At 48.7% G+C, this 12,362-nt stretch overlaps 1 protein-coding gene across 7 annotated transcripts in view; it reads right to left on the bottom strand.

Moving 5' to 3' along the window:
* Positions 1-12,362, bottom strand: part of atp8b4 (ATPase phospholipid transporting 8B4) — a 272,971-nt gene that overhangs the window by 61,234 nt on the left and 199,375 nt on the right. For all 7 annotated transcript variants that reach the window (XM_078530237.1, XM_078530243.1, XM_078530244.1 and 4 more), the window contains exon 14: positions 11,939-11,982. In XM_078530237.1, the coding sequence (XP_078386363.1) occupies positions 11,939-11,982 (44 nt within the window). The remainder of the gene's footprint in view (positions 1-11,938; positions 11,983-12,362) is intronic.

Here is a 12,362-nt window from a genome sequence, read left to right as displayed (position 1 = left end):
GCACCTGGCAAGCTTCACCTCTTTCACAACGGTGAGGTCCGTAGGTGTTGCTTTCTCCTCCTTGGGGACCTCGCATAACTTCACTCGAGCACCGTTAGCAAATGCTGTGCCAAGGCTGGATGAGGGAAGCAGGTGAAGGCTGGAAGGGTGTGGGGAGGATAGGGTGGAGCAAAAGCTGGACAGGGGAGGCAGGCTTACAAGGGAAGGATGTGGAGAGTGTCCAGGGAAGCGGGTGGGGGTTTGGGGGCATTGGTGGGGGGGGAGGGTGACCGGTGGAGTTGCAGTAGGTTCAAGGGTGACAGAGGGGAGAGGAATGGTGACATTGGGTGAGTTTATGGTGATGGTGGGGGGGGATGTTGGTGGGTGACAGTGGGAGGTTAGAAGGTGGTGGAGCGAGTTTGAAAGGTGATGTGCACCATTTTTTCAATCTGACCTTGACCACGTAGTTAGTCAGTGAGATCCCTTGAGGTGGTAGGAGGGTCTTTTCAGATGGGCAGAGTTCAAAGTCAGCACTAGTAGCCGACTAAAGGGACACCTAATGAGGTAACTGGATGTCAAAGATGCTCACTTCTCCTCTCTATGATGAAGCCCACAAAGCAGCAGGTTTGTTCCTGACTCATGGGTCTCATAACATTGAGATCCCAGCAAGGGAGGAACTACTGTTTATTCTGTGCCATTTGCAATTGGCTGCAGTCAGAGGCAGGGATGAAGGAAGGGAGGTAGGTGGATGCCTCCAAGGTACATGGCTGGTGGACGGCAGCCAACTCCCAACTCCAAACCTCCATCCTCTCAGGTCAATGGGCATGGCTGACCAGGGATCATGTGGTTATTCTGCCAAGGCAAGGGTTTCTCTAGTGAGTTGAGGGTAGTGGAGATAAGTGGAAAAGAGTCCGGGTGAGGCTTCTTGTACATCATTGTGTCAGAAGCGGGATGTTCTCTGATGATTGCACAATGTTCAGCACCATTCGTGACTCCTCAGATACTGAGGCAGTCCATGTCCAAATGCAGCAAGTCCTGGACAAAATCCAGGCTTGGGCTGACAAACAGCAACTAACATGCATGCCAGACAAGTGTCAGGGAATGACCATCTCCAACAATAGAGAATCCAACCATCGCCCTTTGATGTTCAATGTCATTACCATTGCTGAATCCCCCCCATCAACATCCTGGGGGTTACCATTGACCACAAACTGAACTGGACTAGCCATATAAATACTGTGGCTACAAGAGCAGGTCAGAGGCTAGGAATCATGTGACGAGAAACTCACCTCCTGACTCTCTAAAGCCCGTCCACCATCTACAAGGCACAAGTCAGGAATGTAAATGAATACTCTCCACTTGCCTGGATGAGTGCAGCTCCCACAACACTGAAGAAGCTGGACACCATCCAGGACATAGCAGCCCGCTTGATTGGCACCACATCCGCAAACATTCACTCCCTCCACCACCAACGCATAGTAGCAGCAGTGTGTACCATCTACAAGATGCACTGCAGGAATTCACCAAGGCTCCCTGAGACACCATCTTCCAAACACACGATCACTACCACCTAGAAGGTCAAGGACAGCAGATATACGGGAACACCGCCACTTGGAAGTTCCCTCCAAGTCACTCACCATCCTGACTTGGAAATATATCACCTTTCCTTCACTGTCGCTGGGTCAAAATCCTGGAGCTCCCTCCCTAAGAGCACTGTGGGTGTACCTACACCACATGGACTGCAGCGGTTCAAAAAGGCAGCTCACCACCACCTTCTCAAGGGCTACTAGGGATGGGAAATAAATCCCAGCCAGTGAAGCCCACATCGCATGAATGAATAAAAAAAAACATGGCTCTCAGCACCTTGGTCAAAGAGCAGTGTCTCATATGCATTCATGTATGAACAGGAGGAACACCCATCTCAGGTGCTCCAGGATGTCCTTTACCTGAAAGGGATGGGGTGGGGATGCCATGTCTAGACAGAGGCCAGGTGAAGGGCTTAGCACTTGCCTTTTGCCTTTGAAATGGAAGGAAATCTGTAAAGGACCTGCTCACTTAATGTGTCACTTCAATTCTTTCACATATCCAATGAGGCGTCGATGACGCAGGCTGCAGGCAACTCTGCCTTGGTAATGGCTCTCATCCAGATAAAGAGGAGGACAGCCCATCGTAGGTTGGCACACGGCCAGGAGAAGCAGGGGCCTGAGCAGCAAGGTGCAGTGAGGCCTAAAAAAGGCCAAGATGCTGGCGAACAGGATACACTGCAACAGTGAACACTGGCCTGAGCACGAGAGTATCACAGACGGTACTCTTATCTAGAGATGAGCAAAAGGCAATGCCAGAGGGGCCTTCACATGTCCCAGGATGTGACTGCTCACATCTGCCAGCTTCTCCAGTATGAACTGCGGCCACAAGGACTCTGGTGGGGTAAGGTGGAGCTCCTGGCCTGTATTGAGTGAATGTCTGTCCGGGTGCCCTTTAAATATGCCAGCTGGGCCTCTGAACTGTTCGAGATAACAGCGGGGCGGGTGACTTCATGCCCACCCTGCCACGGGATTCGCCGAGCTCCTCGCTGATGCATAATTAATGAGCTGAACATCTGAAGATCGTGCTGCCCGGTGGGAATCACGCCAGCTTTCCTGCCCATCGCCAGACGCAGGGTGGAATCATCCCAGATTTGCACTAAGTGCGGGGCAGTAGAGGGCCGAGAAAGGGACATTTTTCACCGCCGGCCACAATGGCGGCTTTTCACACCATATCGTCCGCTTCCAGCCTCGTTAATTACGCAGACACAGGAAACACGCCATCTCGCTGGCGGGCAGCCTGTGAATCGCCCACCGTGCTGTTACCTCACCATTTCCTCACTCCGGGTGCCATATCTGAACTGCAGCCGCGCACACAGTTCTCAATGCTTGCAGCCCAGGACCTCTTCAGTGAAGAATGGCCCTGGAAGCCAAGAAGAGTTTCGCGGCCTGTCACTGGAATGCCTGTTGGAGACTTGCCCACCATGATGTCCTCCACCCCCGCTCTGGCTGCAGGAGGTCCAGCAATCTCACCACTCCGGCTTGGGAGGTGGTGACAGCGGCGGTCAGTGCCAACGCTGCACAGAAGAAGTTGGCCATCCAGTGCAGAAACAGCATGAATGATCTCATCCGTACCACCAGGGTAAGGCAACCATCTTATCACTCTAAACTCACACACTCACAAGACCACTACACATTCACTGGCATCTCACTCTCTGCCAGCTCAAGGGACATCACCACTCACTCTCTCACACACACCCTCACATCTCCATCTGGCCTCATCGCCTCTGGAGACTGCCTCCAAGTAGGCAAACAAACCTTGAAGTCCAAAGGGACTGCAGCTCTCCAGGTGCACGTCGCTCATGTACAGTCGTGAAAAACCTTGGCGCACAATCATGTCGACGTGCCCCATGACCCAGTGTGGGGGAGATGATTCCGGTGGACAGGGATTATAATTGGACGCAAAGGTATTAAAATCACATTCCCAATATCCAACGGCAGGGAACGCAGCCTGCCATTGGCGGGCAGAGCAGACAATCGCAAACTGGTTTCACGATGGCGTGAAAGCAATTTTTGGTGTTCCTGCCAGTCACACCTGATGCCAATGGGGATGGAAAATTCCAGCCTTAGACTCCAGAATATAAGATTCTGCCCTGTGATCGGGAATAATTGCTTTGTGCTGTACAATGGAATATTTGCATCGTTGGAAACAATTTAACCAGTAATATGGACAGAATGAATTAAGGTAAATTTTAGATTACATTTTGATGAGGTTACAAGCCGCCTGATCACTTGGCCTGTCACTGAATTAGGTACGAACCAGATTTACTGCTGGCTATTAATTCAGATTACACTAGGTACAAGTGAATGTATTATGGTTTCTCGAGACTTTAATCTGACGAATTTCTATTACGGGTTTTTTGACCTCGAGAACTGCACATTTAATATGCTATAATTACAAACATTACTCATGCATCGCTGTTACACAAGATGTTAAAATGCAGGTTAATAAGAGTTATAACACTGACAAAATTGTCCTATTCACGCTTTTCCTAGTTTGTAAATAGAACAGTTTGCACTTCATTAATATTTATATGTTCTATTAATGCTTTCAGTGGAAATTTCGATTGTTGCTACAAGAACAAGTGACCACATCTCAGCAAGCAAGTATCCAGCCCTTCTGCTGTGCAAAACGTTACATGAATCCATGTATCCTTCTTTGAACTGTTTTCCTTTGCATTGAGCAGGGTTGTCAACGTTTACACTTCACTCAGGAGTTCTGCCATTAGCAGAAGTGTTCACTGCCTTTACAAAGCAAATTTAAGTATGTAGGAAGCATTGTGTTTCCTGCACAATGACAATATATTTAGATAGCTCTTTTGCTGTAATGAAACACCCTAAGGCACTTCACAGGTACATTATAAAACAAAGTATGACACCGAGCCACATAAAGAGATATTGGCCGGGATTTTCCGTGCCCGTTGGCGTCGGGCGTGTTCGGTGGCGTGAGTGGACAATACGGCGAGAAGGCCAAAAATTGGTTTCACGACATCGTGAAACCAGTTTGCGATTGTCTGCTCAGCCCGTCGATGGTGGGGCTGTGTTCCCCGCCATTGGAGGTCAGGAACCTCATTGTCATACATCTGCATATCATTATAAGGCCAGCCCGCCAGAATCCTCACCCCCGCCGCTGGATATCCCGCCCACACCAACGTGTTTCACAACAGCATATATGAGGGGTGCACTTGGCGGGCTGCACTTTGAGGGGAACTCGGAGGTGAGCGCACAGTAACGTTGTGCACTGCTCACGAGGGCCACCTGTTGGACTTCAAGGTTGAGATGACTTGGTGCAGGGGGCAAGGGCTACCCTGCGGTAGAGCTCGTCGGAGGTGGTGGGGGGCAAGGACGGCCCTGCAGTTGAAGGTAGTGAGCAAGCACATGTGGGGTGGGGGAGAGGGAAGTGGCCACGCATTAGGGAAACCTTGTATAAAGTAACTATTCCTCTGCAGCTGAGACAGTTCAGATGCAGCCACATTGACATGCGTGGAGTGGGGTCTCGAGCTTATCTGCCCACTCAAACAACGCAGAGGCCTGAAAGTGCCACCAAGCGCTCCAGAACTTTTCACCCCTTGGGCACAGGCTGCAAACTAATGAGGATCTTAGTCAACTGCAGAACAGTTGGATGACTGGGCACGATGTACAATCTCCTTGCTAAAGCTGGCCACGGAGCAGTCACTGATGAGGACGCTCCATAGGTCTTTACATAGCCTCTGAAAATGTCTGACTCCTGTCTGGTGAGGGCAGCTCGCTTGCGCTCTGTGATCAGGGTCATATCACAGAGACGCAGCCATGAAACTTTAGAAGTTTCTTTGTCCGCTTTCAGCACCTGAGCCCTTCAGGATCACAGCATCACTGGTCACAGATGCTGAAGAGATGGGGGCCAGCCCCACCTTAAAGGTACTGAGAGCACAGAGAGAATGACGGAACTCTGTGACACCTGCCCACGACTTTCTGGCAGCAATGACCAGCACCATCGAGGTACAGGCATCAGTAACGTGTCCAGTGAGTGTGAAGCCGGACCATCACTTTGGTCTGAAGGCTGCACAGAGCACAGGGAAGAGGCCCTGGACTGAGACACCTGCCTTTATCTTGTGCAGAAAGGTTTCACATCTGAGTGACACAAACACTGCTCATCAGAACAAGGAGCCATAGGCAGGGAGACATTCTTGGGAGTTTGTTTACAACAGTGAACATTATGTACAAGTGATTAACACCCATGCCCAGGCTGTGCAGCTACAACTTCTTAACCTGGTCAGCGGGGAGGAGGATCTCTTCAGGAACCTGCTCCTGGGCCTAGCCAAATTGGCCATTAACAGGTCTAGGCCGTGAGCGATCAAGGGGGTTGTCTGACCCGAAGTCTGCCCCTCTTCCACAGCTATATTCGCAGCCGGATGTCCCTGGAGAGGGAGCACGTGGTGTCTGTTGGCACCATCGAGGCCTTCCGTGCCCGGTGGGCACCGCGGGGACTGGGGTGGTTTATCGACCCCTTTAATCACATTTTTATTTAATGTTGGTAAGTTTCCTTTGCATTCTGTCTTTTGTTTTTGCAGTTTCCCTTTAAGGGGCTGCTTTTTACTTTGTCCCTTGATTTGTTAATTTAGTTTATTTGTTTTGTAACAAAAGATTTACATCTTCTTCACCTTCCTAACCCTGCCGCTACATCTTGGTGTTCCCTGGACATCCACAGCAGAGGTGGAGGCAGCCTGCTGACTGCTACACCCTGCTGTGGTGACCTTGATGAGCGTTCTCTGGAGGGCCGAGACCTGGAGGGCCCTGGCCTGCTTTCGGGGTCCTGCTGTGTGGCAGTGGCAACCTGAATCCTTGAGGAGAAGGGGTAGCTGGAGTGAGTGTGAGCTACTCTGCACCCCTCTCACATTGACACTGTTGGAGGCCAACTAAGGCTTCAGCAATGGACTTGAGCCAAAACAACAGTGCAGGTGCAACAACCTGGACCAAGGTCTCCATGGCAGGTGCCATTCTACCAGTGTTGACATGCCAGTGCTATCACCTCAGCCTGAAGGCAGACGGATTCCTCTATCGTGCCTGAGGAGTGCAGCGGACATCCCTCCCTGATGTTCCCGAGCTTGTCTTTGCAGCTCCAGCAACTGAGACATGATCGAGTCCAGAGGCTCATCATCTGACTCGGACTCCAAGTTTCTGGCCTCCAACAGTCCTCTGAGTGCCAGGAACCTGGGAAGTCCCTGCCTCCGCCTGCTGTGGATCAAAAAGTGCGATGTGCTCACCAGATTGTCATCCCGAGGCTACTCTAAAGCTAGGTCCCACCGAGGTGTGTGTCTCTGCACTGGTGGAGGGTGTGCGTGAGTGCTGTGAGGGACTTCAAGGAGGCTGCCTTCAGATTCCTCTTCAGCGGTTTCTTCAGGGCTTAATTGGAGACCCTGGGTTGTGGACTCTGTCGGCTGTTTCCTAGATGTGCCTGTGAAAGCAAGGAGAGAGAGATAAATCAGTGCATGGCAGTGGCCTGTAAAACAGGACATATCACGCACAGCCTGGTTGTCTGATGGCTGTTGCACTGTTGGATCCTCACTTGGTAGAGCACTGCCCACCTTACCATCAGCACAGGAACGATCCAGAGCCTCACCGGAGGTCCGTGAGGACCTTGATTTCAGAGATTCCTACACCAGTCTGTGACCTTTCCCTCTTGTTGTGTGCCACCTTGTCCTGCTTGAATAGAGACGGAGAGAGTGTAAGCAGGATGCCTTTCAGGCCAGATGATAAGTATACCTGGCACGTGTGGGTGGTAAGTAGTCCCATGGATGGGATGAGGACAATGAAGGTGTGTGTGAGAGAGTGAATGGTGATGTCTCTTGAACTGGCAGTGAGTGAGGGCCCTGTGGATGTGTGATGGGTTTGTGAGTGTGTGAGTTGAAAGTGATGAGAAGAGTGACTTAACCTAGTGAAACAAAGGAGATCATTCAACACAAACAAAAACAGAAAACGCTGGAAAAACTCAGCAGATCCAGCAGCATCTTTGGAGAGAAACGGAGTTAACGTTTCCAGTCCATATGACCTTTCTTCAGATCATTCATCCTCTTGTGGCACTGGGTAGCTGTCCCCTTTTGCAGGGCGTTGGCGCTGACCACTGCTGTCACCGCCTCCCAAGCTGGATTGGTGATGTTGCTGCCCACCCTGCGGTCAGAGCGGGGGTAGAGGACATCACGGCGAGCCTCCACTACATCCAAAAGGCACTCGAGGGATGCGTCATTGAACCTGGGGGCTGCAGTCTTTTTGCCTTTTGGGGCCATGTCTTCCATGCAGCTAGAAGCACTGAGAGGAGTGCGCGTGGCCGCACTTTAAATATGGCGCTTGGCGTGATGAAGTGGCGAGATGATGGCACGGTGGACGAATGAGAGCCTGCCCACCATCGAAATGGCGTGTTTCCCAGGAATGCATAACTAATGTGGCGGCGTTGGGACGATACAGTGCGAGAAGCCGCCATTGCATTTTTCCGCGCCCACTGCTGCACTTAGTGCAAATCTGGGACGATTCCGCGCATTACGTCAGAAAACCAAAAGTTTGGTCAAAGAGGTAGGTTTTAAGGAGTGTCTTAAAAGGAAGAAAGTGAGATGGAGAGGTAGGGAGAGCTGTAGGGGCGGGGGGGAAATTCCAGCACTTGGTGCCTAAGGCCTGGTCACCCAATGGTGGAGCGATTTTCAATGAGAATGCACAAGGAGCGCCGATATCTCAGAGGGTTTTGGGGTTGGAGGAGATTACAGAGATAGAGAGGGACAAGGTCATGCAGGGATTTAAAAACAAGGATGAGAACTTTAAAATTAAGGCGTTGCTTGACTGGAAGCCAATGTAGGTCAGTGAGCACAGGGGTGATAGGGAAGGGAACTTGCTGCAAGTTAGGACGTTGGCAAGAGAGTTTTGGATGAACTCAAGTTATGGAGGGCAGAATGTGGGAGACCAGCCAAGAGTGCATTGGAATAAGTCGAGTCTAGAGCTAACCAAAGCATGGATGAAGACTTCAGCAGTGGATGAGCTGAGAGAAGGGTGAATTGGGCGATGTTACGGAGGTGGAAATAGGCAGTGTTATTGACAGCACGAAAGGGAGGTCAGAAGCTCATCTCAGGATGAGACACCAAGGTTATGATTGTTGACAACATTTCCACAGATCATAGCAAAACTTGACCATTGGAATGCTACGACAAAGTAATTTCGGATACAAAAGCACATCATTAAATGATATAACGACCAGCGCATTTTAAAGAGGCTCAGGTTTTGCGATGAGTGGTAAATGCCATTGCACTTGCCCACAGATTTTCTATGGGGTTTTGTACTGGATCCTGATGAGATTAGAATGACATTGCAGTGTTGTGCCCTCTACAGGAATCTGGGGCCTGTGGGAATACAGCAATCAACTGTGTTTCTCCTTAACCAGATTGAAGAATTTTTACAGAGTAGTACAGTCTGAACCAGGAAATGCAAATTAGGATATTTAATTCAGATGGAAAGAAAGATGGGGTGAAGATAAAGTTAGAAGAGACAGAGAGAGAAAGTTACGATATTAAATTTTAAAAATATTTTCAAGTCTACAACAATAATTAAAATCTGAATGAAAGAGGCTCCACATGTGTAAAGGTTAATTCAAGGGTGATTCAATCCTATGCTACAGGTAGTTGAGTAGGAAGGGAGAGGAGTAGTAATGATTTGGGTAGGGGTGAATATTGTCTTTCAGACTGGAGGATAATATAGTCCCCAAGGATAATATACTCCCCAAGGATCAGTCCTATGCCCACTGCTTTTTTGATATATATTATATTAATGACTTGGATATTGGAAAGCAAAGTAAAATTTCAGAATTTACAGATGCTGCCAAATTTTCAGGCATGTCAACAGTCAGGATGATACAAATCAACTGCAACAGGACATAGAGATGCTGGCAGAATGGGCAGACAAATGACAGATGGAATTTAATGCAGAGATGTGTGAGCTGATGCGTTTTGGCAGGATAAGGAGAGGCAATATTAACTTAACGGCACAATTCTAAAGAGTGTGCAGGAACAGAGGGACCTGGGGTTCGTGCACATAGATCCTTCAGACCTTGAGGGAGTAGTTAGCAAAGCATATGGAATCTTGTGCTTCATAAATAGAAGCAGTAGCAACGTGACTCTGAACCTTTATAAAGCTCTGGAGGTCTGCATCCAGTTCTGGTCACCGCACTTTAGGAAGAATTTGAGGATCCTTGAGACGGTGCAGAGAAGATTTACCAGAATAATTCCAGGATGAGGAATTTTCATTACAAGGGTTAGGCTGAAGAAGCCAGAGCTTTTCTCCTGCATCAAAGGGGATTGAAGGGAGATTTGATAGAGGTGCACAAGATTATGACATGTTTAATAAGGTAGACAAAGACAAGCTGTTCCATTAGTTGATGGTACTGGACAAGAGGACACAGATTTTAAGGTCTTGGGCAAGAGAGGCAAGGGGATGAGAGGAAGAACACTTTGACACAGCATGTGGTTATTTATTATTTAGCAAATGAAAATCTCCGAAGCCAAGCGATAGACTCATTTGTTGAGTAGTCTGCCACTGAGTCTGTAGAGGAGACACTCCTTGGTAATGTGAAGCATTGTTTATGTCTCCCACTGCGCGTAAAGGGTTTGTGTTGAGGCTCCAGAGGTGGAGGTTGGGTGCACAGGGACCTTTAGCCTGCCCTGAACCTGTTTCGCAAGGACCACTCTTGCAAGTTCAAAGCCTGCCATTCGACAGACAGGGTTTATCACAAGAAACTTATTAGTGAGTTCCCAAGTTTCTCATTCCTTGATCCAAGGATGTCTGCTGGCCGATCTTTTTCAGGAAAGGTGCACCATTATGGGGCACCAAGATGGAAGGCGGGCTGTGATGGATTGAACAGGTCATCATGGAGTGGCAAGTAAGATGCAGCACAGATAATTTCAACCAGCTTGTGGGTTTTCATTGGTTGGCCAATGTGCAGGGAAGTAACGCTTGCAAGGACAGGAAGCCAGGGGAGGGGTGTTGAGTGGAGGGTTCCAGTTACAATGCACATTGCTGTGTTCAATTAAGTGTCCACAGGATGTGTGTGTGATGACCTCTGCCAGGCAGGTGTACAGCAATCTGCCGCGGAGTATGATTGGGCAGTGCTGAGGCTCGGAGCATTGTGGCAGTAGCGCCCCAAGTGGATCCAGTAAGTCTGTTTAGTAGATTGTTTCTGGTTTTGACCTTTGCTGCTGTTTCCTTCAGATGTTCTTGAAAGGATAAGGTCCTATTTAAAGTCACTCCCCATTATGTTGGGTTGGGATCATGCTTTAGTCTATGGCCATTCATGTAGATCTGATATTTTTTGATGACACTGGCATGGCGGAGGTGGGATATATGGGATATGGTTATTAATATTATGTTTTCCAAACTGAGCAGCCCTCTGGCTTTATGGCAATAGGGCACGCTCTCTGAATCTTACAACTTAACGTTGAGGGCCTGTTGGCTATCAAGTAGCATGTGGTAATGTCCTGGAACTCGCTGCCTACGAGGGGGGTGGAAGCAGAACCAATTAGTGATTTCAAAAGGAAATTGGACGGGCACTTGAGGGAAATAAACTTGCAGGGCTACAGTGACAGAGATGGGGAAAGGGACGGACAGCATTGCTCCACAGAAAGCTGGCATGGACTCGATGGGCCAAATGGCTTCGTCCTGTGCTGTGATGACTCTGCCAGTAGAGGCAAAGTATCCAAGAGGCAAGAAAGAAAAGCTGGGTGGTAGGAAGGGGAAGAGACAAAACCGGAAGGCCCAAGGTAAAGAAAGGGGTGGTAGAAGTGATGGTTATATTAGTGGCAGCCACAAATGCATATGCAAATGAGCACGGAGGTTATAGAAGTATATCCTGGTCATAAACAGGGGCAGGGATGAACTGATACAAAAGTGTCAAAATTAAAATCTGAGGTCCTGATGTGGGATGAAGTTGACATGTGGACAGAATGGAATCAGCTTGCAACATCCGAGTGTCTGTATAATGATCAATACAGGGAATATACATCTATGCTAATAAACGTTGTACTACTTGTTCCAATAAGTGTAACTAGGTAAACTATAAACCTAGATCCTCGGGGTCAGTATGGCATATTGGATCAGGATGAGTCTAAACTCCGGGAGAATACCTCAGCTTGACACAGGGATGAAATTTTAGGACTGGCGTGCTGGCCCATGCAGAGTTTTAAGTTGAGGCCTAGTGTGAGTGAATGTGGGTATGAGAGGGCAGATCGCAGTTTGAACAAAAGTTGGACATGTAAAAATTATTTTTCAGCACAATGACATTGTTGCATCTCTCAGTTTACAAACATCTGGAAAAATTCTAATCACCATGGCGTTAAGTTTAAGTATTTTCTTTATAGTGCCCCTACCTCAGATATTTCAGTTTTATGTCCCAGCTCATCATAAACATCTCCTAGAAAAGAATTGAAGAAAAATCATTAGAGTTTCCACTCATTGTTAAGTGAAAAAAAAAACCTGTATTTCTTTGGATGATAATATGCAAAACCAGGGGGTTAACTGAATAGGAAGACTAACGTTCTAAAGACCTGTAGAGGTGAGGAATGGAGAAACAGGCATGGAGAGTTAGCCTCACATTGACAACACTGTCTTTATACATGCACACACACAGGTTAGATTTTACACATCCTCGCCAGTGAGTTTGAAGGTGGAGGGGGGCACATAAAATCCAGCAGGTGGCCTGCCACTGCACACTCCCCTGCTCCTGCCTGCACCACAATATTACCAGCAGCATGGATGGCATCAAGAGGCCTGCCCGCCAGTGGACCAAGTGAC

The sequence above is a fragment of the Cetorhinus maximus genome, chromosome 26 (assembly GCF_964194155.1).
Source record: "Cetorhinus maximus chromosome 26, sCetMax3.hap1.1, whole genome shotgun sequence".
Taxonomy (NCBI): Eukaryota; Metazoa; Chordata; class Chondrichthyes; order Lamniformes; family Cetorhinidae; genus Cetorhinus; species Cetorhinus maximus.
The sequence above is the reverse complement of the archived record's forward strand: the minus strand, read 5'-3'. Positions and strand labels throughout refer to the sequence as shown.